Here is a 21,607-nt window from a genome sequence, read left to right as displayed (position 1 = left end):
CTGGCCCCTGTGTGTGACATCACAGGGCAAAGATGGTGCACAGGGCCATGGGGCCTGAAGGACACATGCCAGCTGGAGAGCCGGGCCGAGGCCAGCCGCAGATGGTGCCTACTTGCCAGCATTCACAGGGCTTAGACCAGCCTGCTCTGCACACTAGCCACCAGGGGGCGGGCTTCCCTCAGGCAATGTTAGTTGCCAGCCCTGCTTGGCACCCCCAGCCACTTGGCTGGCTCCCCACCGCCAGTCAGCTGGACACCCCCCAGAGCCCCAGCAGATAGGCAAAGCCCTCCTAGGAAGGACCCTGGGTACCCAAAAGTGTCCTGAGAGAGGAGCCTGGCTGGGAGGGAACATGGATGCCAGGGTGGCTCCTGCTATACCTGGGGTCCTCTAAGCTGCTGCCCACGGCTCCTCAGATAACAGGGCTCACAGAAGCCCCTCGCAGGTGGCCTCCAGGAGTGACCGGAAACTGACAAACTAGACACAGGGTGCCAAGGGCTCACGCAAGTGGCCACCACCAGGAAAACCTGCCTGGGGACAGGACCAGCGGGACCCTGGGTGGGCAGGTGTGGGACAGCAGCGGGCGGGGGGGAAGGCCAGCTTGGAGGCACTGCTGGCAGGGACAGGCAGGGGGGCCACCCTCTCCAGGCCCCTCGAGGCTCTCCCCACCCACTCCATTCCTCCCAGAAACTCAAGGTACTGGTGGGACAGACGGTTTTCACTGTCTGACAACATTTGCTTATTTGCTATGCCAGCATCTGAGGCCCAGAGAAGTGCAGTGAGATGCCCAAGGCCACGGAGCAGGACACGGGCAGGGCGGGGTGCTGCCCCGTCCACCTTCGGGAGGCAGGGAGGGTGGGCCCCCGAGGACACTCACCTCTGCTGGGGTCGTCTTTTTCTGGGCCGAACCTGAGGAAGAGAAGGGATACTTTAGTCTGGACCCTTGGCCTCCGCCGTCAGCACTGCCCCACACACTCACCCTGTGCCCCTGGGGAGGTGGTAGGGACCCCGCGTGGTAGATAGGCCTGGAGATGCAATGTGGCAGCGGATGCGGAGTGACCATGCTGACGCGGCTCTGCAGGCAGGGGCAGTGGGAGGGCGGGTGGAGACAAGGCACAGCCCATCGCGAGGAGGGCCCCAAGCAAGGAGGGTGGACATCGCAGCGACCGGGCGGCAGGGATCAGCGGCTGCGGCCCAGGCTTGAGTAACAGCACCAGCCCCCGAGGCAGCTGGGTGACGGAGAGGCAGCCAGCCGAGGATACCCCTGGTCCCTGTCCACATGGCCCCTGTCCGCACAGCCCTCATCCACACGGCCCCCATCCCCACGGCTCCCGTGGAAGGATGCTCCCAGTGGGAAGGCCAGCGACGTTCACCTCTCAGGACCACTACCACCCCCTCCAGCCCAGCTCCTCAGGGGGGCCTCAGGCCAAGCACCGGCGCCGCTGAGCTGGTGTCCTCACCCAGAAAGCTGGCTTCTGCTGAGGGTTATCTGTTCAGTGCGAGTGCTCAGCACACATCTGCCCCAACCCCCAGGACGTTCACATTCTGGTCCCAGAATGGACTGTGCTGGGGGGTTAAAACCCCTGAGATGGGGATGACCCTGGATTCCCCAGGAGGCCCAGCGCCATCACAGGGTCATCATAAGAGGGAAGGGGAGGGTCAGAGGCAGAGAGACAGAGACGTTGCTCTGCTGGCTGTGAGGGTGGAGGGAGGGGCCATGAGCCAGGGATGCGGCGCCTCTAGAAGCTGGAAAACGGGGGAGCCAGTGCTCCCGTGGAGCCTCCGGAGGGACGGGCCCTGCCCACGCCTGGATTTAGCTCCGTGAGGACTGAGGTGGACTCCTGACCTCCAGCACTGTGAGATAATCAATCTGTGTAGTTAGCAGGTCAAGTCTGTGGTGATCTGTTACAGCTGCAAGGGGGAACTCATACACTGGTGTCTGCCAGGTGTCAGCGTGGAGGGGAGGCAAGTGGTGACCAGGACGGTCCTGGCCCCACCTTCCAGGGCCCACAGTCAAGGGGTGCAGAAAAGGGTCTGGACAGCACAGCGAGTGCCAGGAGGATCACATGAAGAGACAAGTGGGGGGTCTGATCAGCAAGGGAAGGCTTGGGCTCTTACCTCAGGGAGGTGGGAGCCCTGGAGGGCTGGGGTAAGGTGGGGGCACCTGACTCAGGTGCTCACAGGTGCCCTCTGGTGGTCATAGGGGAACAGACGGGGGGGATGGGGGGGGGTGGTACACCCAGCCGGGAGGCAACTGCACTACTCCAGGTGGGAGATAATGGGGTGGACCACGGTGGCCACCGCGTAGCATGTGAGAGAGAAGTGGGCAGACTGGGGAAGATCTAGAGTCAGGACAGACAGGCCGTGCTCACTGGAGGTGGACTGAAGAAAAGTGAGGAGTCAGGAATGACTAAGGATTTTGGAGCAACTCACAGAAGGATGGAGCTGCCTCAGCCAGGATGGGGGCTGGGCAGGAGAGGTGTCGGGGATGGTCGGGGGCAAGGTGGCCATGTTGAGTGTGAGACCCCTGTGTGAAGACGGGAGGGACAGCTGGACCCCACGTCAGGAGCTCAGGGAGGCCCCAGCTAGAGGCAAGGCTGGAGGCAGTTGTCCTGGGGCTAGATGGGGTTTGAGCCCCAACAGTGGACAAGACCACTCAGGAGATGTGGGGGTGGGGGTGGGGAGGCCCGAGGACCCAGCCCTGGGCCCATGAGCCGGGGCGCAGGCAAAGGCCACCAGAGAGCAGCAGGCCCAGGTGACAGGTCAGGGGTCAGAACGTGCTCTCTGTTCACCAGGCTCGGGCCAGGCCTGGGTTGGGGATGGCTACTGGGGACTCAGCTTCCTCTAGGAGGATGAGAATGGTCTGCAACCAGTGGTCATGGCCACACAGCACTGTAAAGATACAGGAAAAACTGAATTACACACCTACAAGTGAGTTTTCTGGTATTTATGAATTATCTCTCAATAAAGAACACAAAACCAAGATAGCACAGCCGTGGTGCAGCCAGGCTGGCTGGGGTGGGGACTCTCCTGAGCACCCTTCTGCCTGCAGTGCCCTCCCCCCCTGCCCCCGCCATCAGGAGACAGGAAAACCAAGGCCAGGGAGCAGCCGGCTCAGCCCTTCATGACACCAGGGTCCACAGAAGGGACTCTCCTGGAGGACATAGCCCACGGATCCCAGGAAGGCCGTAACAGCGCCAGGACGGGACACACCAGCCCACACGCCCACCTGCTACATGTGGGGCTCCCTGGCCACAGGATGAACCTGGGCTCAGCCCACCCCGAGGCCAGGGGGTGGGGGGTGGCGGAAGGTGCTGGAAAGCTGACATAATATTTTCATTGGCCGCCCAACAGCAGAACAATTCACGGTTTTGCGTCTGGGGTGTGGGGGAAGGAAGGGGGGATGAGGCAGGAAGTGCCAGTGGACTGAATGGAACATTCCAGACTTCGTCTGGGGGCCCCAGGCATCTCCTCAGTCTACCTGGAGCACCTGAGCCTGAAGCCCAACCCCTGGGCCCACCTATGTCCTCTGCAGCTCCCGACCCATCCCAGGGTGGAGATAGTCCAACACCGTGGTCCCTGTCCTCTCCACCACCAAGGCCTCTGCAGTCTCAGGCCTGTGGGGGCGGGGCACGGCCAACACCAGCGCTGATGTGAAGTCCAGCCGGGTCCGCCCCACCCCACCTGGAATCCCCCCAGGCATGAGGCCAGGAGGGCAGCAGGCAGGCTCTGAGCCAGCCCAGGTCACAGGCAGGGGTGCGCAGAGCAGGGGGAGAAGCAAGGGCAAGAAGTGGCCAGCACACCTGAGACGGGGTTCTGCCTAGACATGCACCTTGATGTCCCCTCTAGGGGCCTCCTTTCCCCCTCCTCCAGAGTCCCACCATCCGTGAGCCCACCCGCTTTCTGAAATGCCCTTCTGAAGCCTTGCCCTTCAGCTCTGGGACCAGGGAGCCAGGTGGCTCTTGCACCCACTCCTGCCATCCGGGCTGGGGGCGGCAGGGACCAAGATCTTGCGCTCCTCCCAGCCCAAGACGTGGCCAATTATCTTTTGAATGAGCCACCTGGTTTTCGAGGAAATTAGGTTTTAAAAATAGCCGGGGGAGGGGGAGAGCGTGAGGCGCTGCAGGCGGGAGGCAGGGCTGAGACCTGGGGGGGAACTGGGGACACAGCTGTGCCTCGGGCTGGCCCCTACACGGATACCCACGAAGGCTGCTGGTGAGCGACCCCTCCCCCGGCATACACAGGACCACTTCTCTTAGATTTTTTTATGAGGAAACTGAGGCAGAGAAAACACACCCCAAGGACTGGGAGCAGGGGGCCTTACCATCTATCCCTCAGCAGAAACACTAGGTTATTTTTACTTCGAAGTCCATTCATAGTCCACCTCTGCCTGGCTCCTCTCAGCCCCCATCCTATACCAAGTGGAAAATTGCCCCCACCCCACCGAGCCTGTCCTCCCCAGAGCAGCCACCAGAGGGTATCCATGAGCACAAGTCAGGCCCCCTCCTCTGCCCACCGCCCTCCGGGGTCCCGCCTCCCTGCAGATAAGCGCCCAAGTCACCTACGCGGCCCACAGGGCCCTGCGCGGCCTGTCCTGTCCCCTCCCCGTGCTCCCCCTCCCCCATTCACTCTGCTCCACAGGGGCCTCCTTGCTGTTATCTTCCAGCATGCCAGGTTCAGTCCTGCCCCAGGGCCTTTGCACGGGCTGTTCTCCCCACCTGAAACGACCTTCCCAAGACCTCTGCAGGGTTTGCTCCCCTGCTTCAGCCAATACCTGGCTCAGACATCACCCCTTCAGATAAGCTGTTCCCCTGATCACCTCACCCCAGAATGCCCCCCTAACTCCAGGCCACTCTCCCCACCTTCTGGCTTTCTCTGTCTTCCAGCACTGGGCCCCACCCCACCTGTGATCATCTCTCCATGCCCCCAGTCACGGGGCATCAGGTCTGCCCTGCCACCTGCAGAGCTGTCTGCAGTGCACAGGGAAGCGTTCCTCAGAGAGGGGCGGGGGGCCTGAGGCGGTCACTGTGTGATCACTGCCTGCCTGGTGCCCAGGGGAGGGCTGCTCCCCATGACTCAGAGCAAATGAGACAGTATGAGGCAGTTGAGCCAAGAAGCAGCACTGGGGCCAGGGCTCACTCACTTCCCATCAGCTGGAACGGTCTGGCCACAGGAGCAAAGTTCCCCTGGGCCAGGGCCCCCCGGAGTCTTGGTCCACCATGACCAGAGTGGACAGGCCACCCACAAACCACCGAGGGAAATCTGCTTGTAACCCCCAAGGAGGGCTCGGTGCTGACCCCAGGAGGCTGCAGCCCCTGCAGCCAGGCAACCCACCCTGAGCCACCAAACCCAGCAGAAGGGACCCTGCAGCGTGAGGAAGGTGGGTGGCTTTGAGCCACAAGGTCCCTGCTGAGGCCCTGCGGGAGACCCCATGGGGGCAGGACCAGGCAGCCCCCACCCCAAGTGCAGGAGCCTCCTAGACTGTGTGCTGCCTGCTGAACCCAACCCGGATGACAGAATCGCAAGTGTGTGCAGTTCGCAGCCCTGCGGCTCCGAGGTGGCTGGTACACAGCAGCAGCTACCTGATGCAGGGACCACTCCTCCAGGCGAAGCGCATCTCCAAGAGGAATATAAGGACCTAGTCTCAGCCTTTGGGGGATGGAGACAGAAGTGAGCACTTCATGCCCTCCGTCCAACTTGCGTTCCTCACATTCACAAAAGCATTAAAGGTACCCACACGACAGATCACTCAGCCACGGAGAGAAGCCCTGACACTCGCTACCACATGGATGGACCCTGAGAACACGACGCTCAGTGAGAGAAGCAGACACAGAAGGACACACAGGGTGTGATTCCACTGATGGGAAACGTCCGGAACAGGCAGATCCGCGGACGCAGAGTGGGTGAGTGGTTGTCAGGGGCTGAGGGGGAGGAGGCGGGGGGTGCCTGCTGAGGGCTTTCTGGGACTGATGGAGTGCTCTGGAATTAGATTTTGGTGGTGGTGACACAACAAACATAATCATGACTGTGCATTTTAAAAGAGTTAATTTTACACTATGTGAACTATGGCTCAAAAAATTTTTTAAAGGAATGAAGCTCTTTAGCTGCAAAACCACAACCCAGTGACATGTGGCTCCAGGGCCTCCTCCAGACCTTGCTCCTCCAGCAGGGATACTGCGAAGCAAGAGGACGCAGGACCTTGGTCCCCTGCCCGACCCCGAGATGAGGTCGTGCAGCCAGATGGAGGAGTCTGAGCTCAGGAAAGGCAGCCAAGCCTCCAGGTTGGCGCTCCCCCACCTCCTGTGGGGGAGGGCCAGCTTGTCCTATTTCTTACCCATCTTGGACCGAGATGTCCACAAAACACGATCAACATCAGCCACCGGAGAGGTGAAGACACACAAGATCAAACCCAAGGTTTTGCTGCTCCTTTTTCAGCCTCCGTACAACTGCAATCACACAGACAGAAGCACGGGGACCCCACCACAGCTCCCACCTGTCAGCTGAGCTGTGACACTGCGAAGCCCAGCCTCTTAGCGCACTGCACAGGACACCGACAATGTGGGGCTCCGGGCACCCCCAAGGCCCATTCGCTAACCCAGGCCCCCGGCACTGCAGACACGAGGGTGGGGTCACTCTGTGGGACATCTGGGGTGTTGTGGATGTGGAGCCGCATTGGCCCCCCAACTGGATGCTAGGGGTTCCCTCCCAGTATATATAATCCCAGTCATGACGATTACAGACGTCCCAGGAGACAGGCAGTGAGGCTGTCTACACGAGCCCACGGTGGAAAACCCCAGACAAGGCGTTGATGATGGCAGCGGCATGGTAACAGCGAGCACCACACGCCCCGCTCTGCGGGCCCTGTCCGACAGACCCCCCGACTCGTCCCCTCACTCCACGCTGACTTGGTGACACGGGGACTGCCTCCACAGTCTGCATGGGGACCTGGAAGCTGGCGGTCCCCACAGGAAAGCGACAGGCAAAGGTGTGAACTCAGGCCCCCCACCACCCACTCCACAGCCCCAAGCTCGGTGAGTGTATCCCCCAGCTATGCCACCGGGAACCCCCACCTGGGCTTGCTTTCTGGCGGTAGAGGGTCAATGCGAGTTGAGTCAACTTTCAAAGTCACAAGTCACACTGTTTTGGAGATAAACCTGGGTTTCTTGGAAAATGAGCAAATCGACACAGACAAGGCCAGCATGCTCACTCATCTGGATCCACGTTCTCGCCCTTCACGGTCTGCTCCACAGCAGCCAGAGGGCGCCTGTGAGCACCTGAGCCAGGCACCATCGTGATCGCATTTCTTTACCACCATTTTACAGAAGAAAGCAAGGGTTTGGAGAAATTTAGGAAGTGATCCCAAGTCGGATGTGAAAAACTTTATGATCACGTCTCAGAATCCAGAACAGTGTTCCATAAAATTCAACAGAAAAGTCATGTCCAAAAAGCTACTAAGAAACTAGAGGAAGGTGGGGGTGGGGGAAGTAGGGGTGGGTTGGGGGACAGGAACAACCTTTACTTAAAAACAAGTAGGGGACTTTCCTGGTGGTCCAGTGGTTAGGACTTCACCCTTCCACTGCAGGGGCATGGGTTCAATCCCCGGTCAAGGAACTAAGATCCCACAAGCCATGCAATGTAGCCAAAAAAAGGGGAAAAAAGTACAAACAGTAAGCACATCAACATCAACCACAAGACAGAATGCAGCTGCGAGGGCTGCCACTTCAGTGGGAGAACTGGCCAATGCAATAAAATAAGAAAAAAGAAAAGGAATGAAAATTGAAAAGAAAAAAGAATTTTTTTACAAAATCTAAATCTAACAGAACCAACTGACCAAGCATTGAATTAAGTGGAGCAGAGCAAGGTGCCCAGACAGATACCAGTAACTCACCTGCGGTCATATTGCAAGCAGATCCGGGAGTTTCTGCCCTTTGGACCACCACCTGCTCTTATTCTTATATGCATGCCTGTCCTTGGTTTCACACTTGAGTTAATTTTTATCTGTTGGACCCGACCTCTCTGATTAACAGACATTAACAGGGAGCTGCTAATCTTTCCTTCACCAGGGTCACACCTGGTGTGACACTGAATAGGGTGAATCTGGGGTAAATATAACACAGTGACAGAAACAAAGAACTTTCATATTTTTGTTGTTATCTCAGACTTTTACCACCAGTACTAACGACAGGGAAGGCTAAGAAGTCTAAAGTTAATGGGTGATCAGAGTAGTTAACATCACCAAGAACATGCTGAAAAATATCAAAGTCTAATTAATGAAACACATGCTGAAGTGTTTCAAGGGGAGTGTGCTGACGTCTGCAGCTCTGAAATGCATTCAAAGGTTGGACGGAGAGACTAATGGACGAGCGATGGCGGGTGCTGGAGGGATAAACACAGCAAAACATCTATTCTAGGATCTGAGTGCTAATGAGTGAGTGTCCACTCTCCAATTCTTTCGACTTTTCTGTACAACTGAAAATGTTCTTAAAAAAATATTTTTCCTCCACTTTAAAGGTGAATTTTGACCTTTCCTGTCAGGTACTTTCAAACTGGAGAGAAATATTTTTTGAGGTTCTGCCCACAAATGTGAGTGATCCCAGTGAGCAGTGAGCAGCAGTGGCCATACATGATGAGCACACCTAACAAACTCAGTGAGCATCCCCTATGTCCAGGGTCCTGCTTTAGGCATAAAATACTCGAGAGGGAACTGGCTCCTTGCCTGACGTTTAGTAAGAAAAGAGTTTAAGTGCCCAGAAAAATCCAAAATAATATAAAAGACACAAATGTGTTACTATACAGGTTAAACAAATCTTTGTTTCTCCCTTAAGTCAGGAGTCAGCAAACATTTTCTGTGACGGGTCAGAGGAGACCCAGCAGAGGCCAACCAGGAGTCCGGGTGAGGGGAGTGCCCTAAAGGCGGTTCTCACCCTGGTGATCCTGCCCCCAGGGGACACTACGCAATGTCTGGGGACGTCTGTGATTGTCATGACTGGGGGCTCCTGGCATCCAGTGTATGGGGCCGAGGTGTGCCCAGCACCCTGCAGCGCCCAGGACGGCACCCAGGGGATGACCTGACTTGACACAGGCAGTGCTGGGGGGAGACCTGGAGCCCAGGGGATGACCTGACTTGACACAGGCAGTGCTGGGGGGAGACCTGGAGCACACATAAAGATGTGTGGGACAGGGGGCAGAGCCTGGAAGTGGGTGCTTATTATATTACTCTCTGGTATTTAAAATAGTTCATGATAAAAATGCATTTATACTTGTACTATCCTGTCTGTTTTGTCTTCTGTTTGAAGTGCATTGTAATGAAAGGCTATAGCATGCGCACGCACACACACACACACACACACACACACACACACACAGCCTCCCCGGGTTAGGGTCGATCCAGCCAGGTCTCCAACCCTCTCACCACCTCCAGGAGATAACTGCCATTCGACCCACTTTACAGCTGGGGAGGCTGAGGCCCGTTGGCCTGGTGACTTCAAAGGCTGCAAGGTCACTGCTGGCTGCATTGATAGCTACCCCAAGGCTGGAGCGGGGGGGCCGGGGGTGGGTAAGACGGGTGGAGGAGGTTCTGGTGTCCAGTTTCCAGATAATGGGGTCAGAGCCACATAGCCTGACTGAGGTTGCGCAGCCAGCAAGCCCCAGGGCCTGGGGGGTTTGATAAGTGACTTGCTCTGCGCTGGTCAGACGTGCCTGGTTGTGCGAGGTCTTCCACTGGGCCCAGACCATCACTGGGTAAGGCACGGCTCCACCCCTGTGATACAGGCACTAAGGAGAGGGAAGCCGTGTCTGGTTCACACCTGGGCAGAGCCAACCTTCCCTACGCCTGTCTTGGGGCCGCAGCAATCCCAGCTGTATCCTGCCCTGGTGGCCTGGATCACCCCTTCTGCATAACATACCACAATCCTGCCCCTAGTGCCCTCCCAACTCCACCAAAAGCTCCACTTCCCGCCCTGGATGCCTCTGCACCTGCCCAGGGCTGGGCATGGTGTGGATCTCAGTGAGTATCAGCTGAGTGAGAAACCCGGGAGGGCTGCATGGAGGAAGCTAAGAGTACGCCCTATCAGGAGCCTTGGGGAAGAGCGGTAGGAATGCAGCCCACACGTGTCTCCAACACATTCCGTCAAGCTGGACATCAGATGAAGGGCTGGAGGCCAGTATGGCCATGGACTGTGGTACTTCCGGACCAGCCTGTCCCAAGCAACACCCTGCCAGTCTCTCCTATTCAGAGGAAGAAACTGGGCTCAGAGAAGGGGTATTCAGATGTGAGTCGAGGCAGAAGCACAACAGATGCTGCTGGAAGAAACAAGGTGGGTGTGGGGGGAAGAATACTTGCTGATGTGAGTCAAGAGCCAGCAACCTGCCCCGCGGACCAAACTCACCGCAGTGGTTAAAAGGTCTTACTGGCGCATGGCCCCTCCCGCTCATTCACAATCACAGCTGCATCAACTCCCACACAGACCACCCAGCCCCTCACAAAAAAGGTCTGCAACCCACCAAGACCAGAGAGGTCGGGTGATGGGCTTCAAGCCTCGCAGGACTCTGTCTCCCCGTCTCAGCACTGCTGCGCTTGGTGCTGACCCCCCAGCAGATGCCTGGGCCCAGGGGTGGACCAGCTGCCCCTTCCTCTTGTCCCTGCGAAGTCCCAGGGCGGGGAGGTTCTGACTCAGTAGGGCCTGGTCCTGCTCACCCAGAGCCGCAGCACTCTGCCTGGCGGGGTGGGCAGGGGCTCCCCAGGGGAAACCAGGGCACGGGGCCCAGTGCTCAGGAGGCGGACAGCAGACAGGGGCCAGACTGGAGGACAGTGGCCAGAGTGCCCAGGGATAGCGCCCCGCTCACCCCGCAGGCGTCCAGTGGAGGGTCATGTGCTGTCTCAGGGCTGGTGTACAAGGCTTCCTGGCCCAGTTTTCCTCCCAGATGTATTTTTACTTTCCGGCAGCCTGTGCTGGGCGACACACACTGCACCAGACGACACACATCACGCCGGACGACACATGCCACACCGGATTCCAGCGGACGAGGGCTTCAGGGTGAGATGGGGGCCACGGCTGGAAGTCTCCTGCTCGCTGGTGGGGTGGTGCTGCCAGCCAGGTGGGGGCTCTTCTCACATTCAGTCCCAGGCTCCACTTCCCAGGGGGCCTCCAGAACCCAAGGGCCTGGACCCGCCCAAAGTCCCTGGCAAGCTGGCAGCCGAGCCAGGTCCCCACTGCCTGGCTGGGCTCCGGGGGTGTCACAGGGGCTCCTGCCCTTTGAGGTCCCTTGAGCCAGGCTGACCACACAGGCCCATGTGATGAGACAGGGGTTAGGAACGTCCCATTTTACAGATGAGGGAATGGAGGCTCCATCCTGGGGGCGGCTCCTCCCGCCTGGCCCACAGCCTCACTACGACCTCATAAGAGATGCAGCCACGAGGTGTGGGGATAAGCCACCTTCGGATTCCCGACCCACAGAAAGTGGGAAATGACAGGTGTTTATCACTGTTTTAAGCCATGAAGCAGCTCTGGGGTAATGTCACATGGCAGTAACTAATGGATGCTACCTGGTCTCCGCACGGCCCCTGAGGGACAAAGCGGAAGAACAGAGACGGAGATGGAGAGCAGTCCATATGGAGGTCCTCCAGCCCTCACCCCTCCTCCTCCTGCGCTTACTCCCTGCGTTCCCACCACGTGGCCCCCTCACTGCTCCTCACATGTGCCAGGCACAGTCCTGCCCCAGGGTCTTTGCACATGCTTCTCCTCTTTCTGGAACACTCTGCCCCAGCTGATGGATCAGGCCTGGATCAAATGGCACCTCCTCAGAGAGGCCTTCCCTGACCACTGGCTGAAGTTGGCCCCTGACCCCACTCCCTGCCGCTGATCCTAAGTCACACCCTGCCTGGTTTAAACCTTCTCCTGTACCTCTGCTCCTCCAGCAGCTGCTCCCTTAGTGGGGAGCAGTCACATCTCCTGCATGGCTGCAGCCCAGGGAGCAGGCACCTGGCACCACCATGGACACCAGCACCCACCCTCTCCCCCTGGTGGTGACCCCAGGAATTATGTCGAGGTCTTGCGCCAGGGCAGGCTGGCTTGGCTCAGAGGGCAGACGGGGGCAGGAGCCTTGGGGTACAGCCTGCCGTGTGGGCCTCCAGCTCTGGCCCGCTGGAGCAACAGGATGAGGGCCCAGGAACAGTTACTGCTGAGCGTGACCATGCGATGAGGCCAGTGCTGCTGATTTACTGAAACTGCCCATCGGCCCACAAGATCAGTGCTATCATCACCTCTACACAGCAGATGTGGAGGTCGAAGCTAGAGAGGCCAGGTCACTCACCAGAGGTCACTCAGGACCAAGAAAGGAGGGTGCACTTGACGCCAGACAGCAGACTCCAGCCCGAGCCACAAGTGCATTCATGGAGAGCTGGGAAGGAACCAGCCATCTGAGAGCCGCACAGCCTCCCAGCAGCAGGAGAAGCTGGCACCAAGGTCCTGAGGCAGGACTGTGACTGCGGAGCTGGGGGTCAGCCAGGGGCTGTTGAGGCCAGAACAGAGTGAGCGACAAGAGGCGAGGGCAGGGAGGGGACAGCCCGGCCACATCTATCACTGCAGGACCCATGCGTGGTTGGTGATTAGGGTCCACCTGCAGCTCTTCCCAGACTGGGGTCCCGCTCACAGCAACACAAAACTAACCCAAACGCATCACAAACCTAAAAGAACGCGAGGGCTAAGGCCATAAAACCCTCAGAGGAAAACAAGGTAAATCCTCATGACCCCAGGTCAGGCAGGGATTTCTCAGCTACAACATTCAGGGAACCAGCAGCCAAGGAAGAGAGAAATGGGGCCTGGTCACAATGAAATACATCTGTGCTTCCACCGGCACCACTGCGGAGGTGAGACAACCACCCACAGAACAGGAGGGAGCACTGTGGATCATCTGCCCGAGGAGGGGCTCATGTAAAGACCACAGAAAGAGGGTCTACAATAGAGTGATGAAACGAAAACCAACCCAACTGGAAGACAAGCAGGGACTTCATGGCGGTTCCTCGTGGTTAAGACTTCACCTTCCGATGCAGCGGGTGTGGGTCTGATCCCTGGTCGGGGAACTGAGATTCTACATATCACATGGCCAAGGCACCAAACCATAAAACAGAAAGCATATTGCAACAAATTCAAGGAAGACTTTAAAATAGTCCACATCAAAAAAAAAAGAAAAAAAATTAAAAGAAGGACAGAAAAAAGAAAAGAAGCAAAGGATTTGAACAGACATTTCTCCAAAGAGGAGACATGAATGGCCAACAAGCAAGAGATGTTCACTGACCGTCAGGGAAACTCACCTGGAGATCATCGTGAGCGCCCACCTCCACCCCACAATGAGGATGGGGCAGGGGGACTGGTGCAGCTGAGTGGGAACAGAGCGGTGTCTCCTCAGAAGGGTAACCGGAGTTTCCATCTGACCCAGCAGCCCCGAAGTTGGGTGTCCGCCCAAGAGACATGAGGACCCGTGTCTACACAAGGGCTCTACACAAATGTTCTCAGCATACGAGCCACACCGGCCGAGGTGCAAACAGCCCAACTGCCCACGGACGGGCGGATAAACACATGTGTCCCTCCACCCCGGGAGCATCACTTGGCCACGAAAAGGAGAGAAGCCCTGACACTCGCTACCACGGAGACGCACCCTGAGGACACGATGCTCAGTGAGAGAAACAGACACAGAAGGACACACAGGGTGTGACTCCACTGATGGGAAACGTCCAGAACAGGCAGGTCCACAGACACAGAGAGTGGGTCCCTGGTTGTCAGGAGCTGGGGGAAGGGATGGAGGGTCACTGCTCATGGGGACGGGTTTCCTTCTGGGGTGATGAAAGTGTTCTAAAATCGACTGTGGTGATGGCTGCACCACTCTGTGAATATAGTAAAACCACTGAATTACACACTTTGAATAGGTAAAACCAAGTGGCATGTGAATTCTATCTCAACAAAGCTGTTACCCAAAAAAGTGTTTAGGAAAACGCCTAAGTGCAGACTGAGGTCTGCAGCCCAACCTCGCCTCATTGCACAGGGCAGACACCACGTGCTTCTCACACTGCACGTCTGTGGGCACCCTGCATTGGGCAGGTGTGCCAGCGTCGTTTACCCAACAGCATTTGCTCCCTTCAAGTCTCTGAGTCACATTCTGTTAATTCTCACATTTCAAACTTTATCACTATTATACTTGGTACAGTGATCTGTCGTAAGCGATCTTTGATGTTACCACCACAAAATGAATACTACTTTCTAAAGGCTCAGATAGCCAGTAAAGTTTTTTAGCAATAAAGTATTTTTAAAATATTTATTTATTCAGCTGTGCCAGATCTTAGCTGTGGCATGTGGGATCTAGTTCCCTGACCAGGGATTGAACCTGCACTGTGGGCGGGGGTGGAGGGAGTGGGAGGTGGGGGGTGCTGGTGAGAGAGGTGCCTGGGGTGGGCCTGAGGGTGGAGCCAGATCTGTATTTTGTGCTAGAAACACACGGCAGCTTCACAGAAGAGAAAAATCATGAGAGCTGAATTCTTGGGGGGTGGGGGGGATGCAGTGGGCAGCACACACAAAGGCCCTGTGGTGACGGGATGGGACACTCTCCAGGAACAGCAGACAGGGTCTGATGTGGCTGGAGGGGAGCGTGCAGGTGGGGCCAAGTCCTGACCGGCAGCCCACACCGCCCCCCCATCTCGGTGTACAGAGTGTCTCCAGAGAGGTAAACAGGAAGCCTTGCACAGGACAGGGTTGGGGATGGCAAGCGGGGCGGGGGCAGGGGTGTTCGTCCAGGACTCTGCGGGCCCTGAGAGAAAGAAGGTTCCAGAACCTTCACTACAGACAGCAGAACAGCCATTGGGAGCAAGCACAGGTCTGCTGTCAAGAGTTCAGGGCCCGCAGCTCAGGCAGAGATGACCCAGAAGGCAGTGGACGGTCACCACGCGGCCATCACGTGAAAGGTCTAAGGGTAGGGGGGCAGCCTTGGCCAGGAAAATCAAGTGGGCTTCCTGGAGGAGCAGGCAAGGACAGGTTCCCTTCCCAGGAGGAGGGCAGGGTCACCAGGCACATGCCCAGTGGCTCCACAGCTGGCAGGGTATGGGTGGCCATCTGAGGTTAGGGTCACAGAGGGGCCCTCAGAGGGTCCCACTGACCCCAAATGCTGAGTGTGATCCTGGATGGAGTCCCAGGGAGGAAGCAGATGTTACCACGCAGGACGGCCTGGGTTAATTCATGGAACTGAATTTTGTCCCATGTTCCATTTCCTCCACGTGACCCTGTGCTGGGCTCAGAGAGCCTCACTGTTTATGGGGCACACAGCCCGGCCTCCTCCGTCCTCCTTACTCATAGATTCCCCATCTGCAGGTCTACCTAGCGGTTGGAATGTACCTGTAACTCACATGTTCACTCCCAGGTACATGCAGTTCAGCAAGGTCCTAAAATGCTCCCCATGTGCCCAGTGAGGTGACGCCCTGGCTGCTGGGTTCAGCCCTCAGACAAGGGTCCTTTGCGGGGTCTCTTTAGTGCCAGGCTTTCTGCATTTCTGAATCAACAGCTGGTGTCAGACTAGGCTGCGTGGGGATCAGTCGTGACACTGGGTGACAGAGCCCTAGGGAGCCCGGCCCTGCGTGTCCTCCTTCCCCTGCACTTCATGGCAGAGGGCAGGTGGGTGTCGCCAGAATGTCGCCCACAACTCTGAGAAGGTTTCAAAGTTTTCAAAGTAAAATGTTGAAAGGATAATAATATACACAGAGACAGGTAAACACCCAGAATAACAGTCATTGCCTCTGCAGAGATGCAGGGTCGAGACAGAAACAAACGCTCACTTTCCACCAACTGCAGGTCTCACTGCAGCTTTTCTCCTGGTAAACGTGTTATTACTTGCAGCTGCAGGCACGACTTCTGCATGAAGGCAGAGGCAGACGAGAGGAATCGAATAAAAGTCCAGAAATAGACCAGCCACTCGCCGGAGTCTGGCCTGCGATCGAGGTGACATTTGCCAGCGGGAGGAAAGCAGATTATCCAGGAAGAGGGGCTGGGATGACCCAGAACTGCCCGGGAGCACTCTGCTCGATTAAACCCTCACACGTCTCATGCCAGAATAAACTCCAAACCTAACAGGAATTTAAACATAAAGGGAAAAAAGTAAAATTATAGAAGTACTAGAGGAATTTAACTGTAACCTCAGCACAAACGACACATTCACCAACCTGAGAAACCCTAGAAGGAGAGACAATGATAAATGTGACAACATGAAAACAAAATATCTCCCTGGCATCAAAAATCACTGTAAGAGAAGATGGGGAGAAGCTACTTGTATCATGGTTTAAAAAAATAAATAAACCTTCCATAATACATAAAGTGAAGTCGCTCAGTCGTGTCTGACTCTTTGCGACCCATGCACTAGTCCACGGAATTCTCCAGGCCAGAATACTGGAGTGGGTAGCTTTTCCCTTCTCCAGGGATCTTCCCAACCCAGGGATTGAACCTGGGTCTCCCAAATTGCAGGCAGATTCTTTACCAGCTGAGCCACAAGGGAAGCCCAGCTCCTACAGATCAATAAGTAAAAGACTGATAAATAATTTGAAAATGGAAAACATATGAAGCAACTGATATGCAATTCCCAGAAAATGAGGTAAGAGTCCTGAGATGTGTAGGATGGAATGCATTTGACCTCAGTGGGTAGGTCCCTTTATCTTAGGTTTTTCTGCTCCTTTTGCTGGGACACATTTTTCTTTCTTTTTTTCTATTTTATGGCCATGCCACTTTGCATATGGGATCTTAGTTCCCTGACCAAGAATCGAACCCATACTCCTTGCAATGGAAGCGCAGCATCTTAACCACTGGACCACCAGAGAAGTCCCAGGACACACTTTCAACGAAATGAAGATGAAACATTAAGATGAAACAATACGTGAAAACCTTTCCCTCTGATTCATGTTTTCTCTGACTCAGTTTCGATATGTATTAATATGAGAAATATATATGGACAAGTTGCAACTACATCAAGACATCCTTTTGTGTGTAAGTTCAGCAAAGATGGAAAAAATGAAAGAGGCGCTGCGCTCTTACCCTTGCTGGAGGGAGCTCAGAACAGTTCACCTGGGGTTAATCTAATCACATGCATCTTAACAATGCTCCAACATCTTGGGGGCCCTGCAGACCTGGGGACTGTCCCTCCTAGAGTCAGCCAACTCCCAGATCACAAACAACTTGCCCATGAGCACATGTGTGCTGTGCAAACCAAGCCACCATGGTTCACACCCTCCCCCTCCTCATCCTGCTCACACACAAGCCTGAGGGCCCCACCCCAACCACTCCCGGCCAGGCCAGGCCCAGTCAGGGTTCACCCCACATCCCAAAGCCACCGCCATCAAACCAGTCAACCCTAAGCTGGCTCAGGGTGCTGACCCTGATCGTCCCTCCTATCCTGAGGACACCCCGATAAAGGCCCCTGCTCTCTCCACATCCATCCCAGGCCCTGGCCGGTGGCAGAGGGACCCCAGAGACAGCCCACTCAGCTTCCTGCCCTGGCGGGTGCCCCCAGACCACCAGCCCCCAGTGGCTGGGCCTTGTCCTGGACAGCTCCTGTGGGCTGGCTCATCTAACCCTCACGGGACCCTGAGAGGAAGGCAAGCCTGGATCCTGCTTCCCCCATGAACCTCCCGGGGCTGCTGGGACGCCCGCTCCCTGGTCACCTTCCCTCCAGTGGCCACAGGTTGAAAAGGCCATGTCCTACCAGAGGCACTAAGACGTGTCCCCAAATGGGGACTTCAGCTGCCCAGTCATCGCTCCACGCAGGGAGGCCCTGGCCCTACCTCGCCCCCACCTCCCCGCCCCAAAGCCACCTGCCCACCACCCCCCGGGCTCCAGACTGGGACCTCTGCCCTCATGCACTTCTCTATGCCTCATACTAACACTGCACCTGACCGTCCCCCACACCTGCTCCCAGCCCATCCGCCACCTCAGACAAGGCAATTTGTCTTTCTGGGGCGCAGATCACAACATGGGAGTCACCCCCTACTCCCCACTGTCTCTTGCTCCTCCATGCTCAACTCTTCAATCAGTCCTGTCAATTTGGCTTCTAAAATCTACTCTGAATCACTCCTGCCTCCACCTGAGCCCCAGCCCTACCCACCAGGACCCGCACAGTCCCCTCTGCCCCGGTGCCTCACTCCCTCCTCCCTCCCCACAGTCTGTCTCCTACTGTGGCTCAGTCTGTGAGCACCTAAGTCAGGCCCCACCCCTCCTCTGCCCACAGCCCTCCAGGGCTCCCAATTCCCTGGGGAAAAAGCCCATGTCCTCCCCCAGGCCCATGAGGCCCTGCACAACCTGCCCGTCCCCTCCCTGACCTCTCCTCCCCTCCTTGCCCTCCCCTCCCGGCTCTGCTCCAGACACACAAGCCTCCTCTATGTCCCTCCAACATGGTCTGCCCCAGGGCCTTTGCACGTGCTGGAAGCCCCTCCCCACACTCCATAGTGCACACCCCTCTGTCCTTTCTCTCCCCTTCTCTGCTCTTCTCTTTCCCTTGGCAGCATTATACCTCTTTTCCTCTTTCATTTACTGTCTCCATGCACCCCACCAGCAACGCCCCCCACACACAGGGACCATGCTGTCTCATTCAGGCTGGCTCCAGCACCTGGCCCAGCCACTCTTCAGCACCCACATGTACACGAACACCCGCCCTGCATCCCACAGCCTCAAACTTTCAAGGACAACCCCGGCCCCCAGGATCAAGGCCCACATATGGACATGATGAGTGTGTGATTGAGTGAGGCACGACTGTGACTAATGCTGGGGTCCCCTTCCTGGGTCAGAGCCAGACGCCAGGTCCCCAGATGCCCTCCTGCTGGCTCTGGCACCTGGTTCCTCAGGTTGGACCCTAACTTCTCCAGGCGGCCTGGTGGTGCCTAGCTAGTGCAAGGGCCCCTTGGCTAATCCCCAGGCCAGTAATCCCCAACGTGGGCGGTCTCACCTCAAGCCCCGAAGCCCAGCTGGCAGCAGCCCGGAAATTCCCAGCAGGGTTCCAACCTGGACTGTTATGAGTGGTGACATGCGGCTGGGGCTGGGCCGGGGCGGCGGGCTTGGGGAACAGGGAGACCTGGAGTCCAGACACTCTGGATCCTCAGTCCCCAGGCTGGTAAATGCTGTCACTTAATGAGCGCTGCCAGGGGAGGTGGGTCCCACCTCTTCCTGCCCTACCAAATCTTTGGGACCCCACTGTCCTCACCTTGTGAGGTGGAAAGAGGTACACAGTCCTTGGCCCAGGCAAGAGTGAGTCAGGCCGAGCCTCAGGCCACCCCACCCAAGGTCCCGTGGGCCTCCACCTGCCTCAGGAGTCTTGGGAAGCCCACCAGACCTGCCCTTCCCCCATCAGCACAAGCCTGCCAGAGCCTGGACCCCCAGACTGGCTCCTTCTTGGGCCCTTCCCTATCCGCCGTCATCAACTCCAGGGTGCAGACTCTCTCATCTTCCTCCACCCCCACAAGATCCCCGTCCAGGCCCCCAGCCCCACAGCCTTCTCCCTACCAAGCCACCCAAGTGTGATCCCTCTGGAGTGTGACCTACCACCCTGCTCACACCCGCCAGTGCCATCAACTGGACTCAGACCAGAACCTGAGTGAGGCCAGCCCCACCATGCTCATTCCTGCCCCAGGGCCTTTGCACAGCTGATCTCCTGCCTAAATGTTTGACATGGCTGCTATTTCTCCCTCGGGTCACCTGCTCCGCTGACAGCTCCAAGGCAGCAGCTCCTGGTCACCCCCTGGGGCCATAATGCCCCTTTCACTGCCCACACAGCTCCCTTGGAGCCAGTGTGGTCTGACTCAGGGGTTGGCAGGCATCTTCCATAGAGCACCAGTTAGCAAGTGTCCCCGACATCACAGGCCACGAGGCCATCTCAACACTCAGCTCTGTCGCTGCAGCTGGATACCCTGTGGACGACAGGCAAGTGACAAGGCCTGGCCAAGCGCCAACGAGACGCGACAGACAAAGACTGGCAGGTGGGATGGACTCGGGCCTCAGTCTACGACCCCGCTCTCACCTGCTTGCCATCGCACCCTGACCCCCACCAACCTGAGAGCAAGGGAGCCCTGGTACCTGACCCCCACCCCAGCCAGCCTCCACGAATGTCCAACAGGCCACACCAGGCACAGAGCGACAAATAACCACACGACCCCATGAGCCGAGTTGGACATCGGCCCCGCCCGTCCAAGTTCTGAGGGAAGTGGTCCCTTGAGCAGGTCTCCACCCATCCGTCCAGGGCTCTACATGTCAATCCGCCTGGCCCAGCCCTCCAAGAAAGGCACAGTCATCTGCCCATTTCACAGATGAAGACACCAAGGCAGAGGGTCCCCAGCTGGCAAAGGTGGTCTAGCTCCCGAGGCTGCTTTCCAGAGAGGACTGAGTGTGCTGGCCCAAGTGCCGGATGTCATCGCTAGAAAGGGGCCAGGGTGGGATCAGAACTGGGACCCTTCTGCCTCCAAAGGCTGTAGCTGACTCAGCGAGGGGACGAGGGTGGCCACAGCCCCAGGTTACCATCTACCCACAGCTGCAGAGGAGGCCTCATGAGGAGGCCCCGCCCGCCCAGCCATGATGGCCCCCACTGCTCTTCAAGCCACTCAGGCCTTTGCCTGGGCCGTGCTGGCTTCCTGCCCCTCCTTCAGGCCCCTCAACCATCAGGGGAAGCCTGAGAGAAGATGTCAGAGCAAAACCTGGAAGGGCTCCAGAAGCAAAGACAGGGATATGAAAGACAAGCATCCCGGGCAGAGAGCACAGCAGGTGCAAAGGCCCTGGGGCAGGACTGGGTCTGGTGTGCTGGAGGAGCAGGGTGGAGGCCTGGGTGTCTGTTACAGAGTGAGAGAAGGGGAGCGAGCGAAGAGGGGAGGGCAAGACATGCATGGCCTTGGGGAGGACCTGGGCTTTTACCCCAGGGAGGTGGGACCCTGGAGGGCTGTGGCAAAGGAAGGGCAGAGCCTTCTGGAGTTGAGTGGCAGGGAACACAGGAAGAGACAAGAGATCAGGCCAGCTATAAGGACGGGGCTAAACCAGGTGGAGGCAGAGGGGTGGGGGGAAGTGGGTGGATTTTCAGTCCATTTGGAGGCAAAGCCGACAAAATCTGCCACCAAGTTAAACGTGGGAAGGGGTTGGGGGTCTGTGGGACGAAGCTGACTGTTCTGAAATATCATGGTAGCAAGAAGGGCAGGAGGGAAAGAGCTCAGAAGCACCAGACCATAGCACAGCCGAAGCCCACAGGCAGCTCATGGGCCCCCACAAGGCCCAGCCCTCCCTGAGATCCTTGCTGGAGCCAGACACCCCATACAGCCCCCAAGAGCCAGCAGAGAAGCCCAGCAGGCCTTCCCTGGACCAGGCCTTGGGAACCTAGGCATTTAAAGTAACCAGATTCTAAACACCACTAACATTTAACTCCCATCAGATTGGCCCCAGTGACCGAGGCTGATAACATCCGGAGTGGAGCTGGCAAGGCTGTGGGCACACAGACAGTCAGGCTCTCTCAGCCCTGCCGGGACTCTCCACAAAGCCCCCAAGCGTCAACCTGCTTGTCCCTGACCCAGCCACTCAGAGGCAGGGACTCCAACCTCTAGAGATGAAAGCACCAC

The 21,607-nt window shown here is 57.3% G+C and overlaps 1 protein-coding gene across 6 annotated transcripts in view; it reads right to left on the bottom strand.

The window, feature by feature from the left end:
- Nucleotides 1-21,607, bottom strand: part of PIP5K1C (phosphatidylinositol-4-phosphate 5-kinase type 1 gamma) — a 48,060-nt gene that overhangs the window by 23,684 nt on the left and 2,769 nt on the right. For 5 of the 6 annotated variants that reach the window (XM_043911987.1, XM_043911989.1, XM_043911988.1 and 2 more), the window contains exon 2: nt 875-906. In XM_043911987.1, the coding sequence (XP_043767922.1) occupies nt 875-906 (32 nt within the window). Of the gene's footprint in view, nt 1-874; nt 907-7,885; nt 7,911-21,607 lie in introns of those variants that run through there. The other variant, XM_043911991.1, reaches the window with a different exon arrangement.

The sequence above is a fragment of the Cervus elaphus genome, chromosome 9, assembly GCF_910594005.1.
Source record: "Cervus elaphus chromosome 9, mCerEla1.1, whole genome shotgun sequence".
NCBI lineage: Eukaryota > Metazoa > Chordata > Mammalia > Artiodactyla > Cervidae > Cervus > Cervus elaphus.
This window is presented reverse-complemented; position numbering and strand designations above follow the sequence as displayed.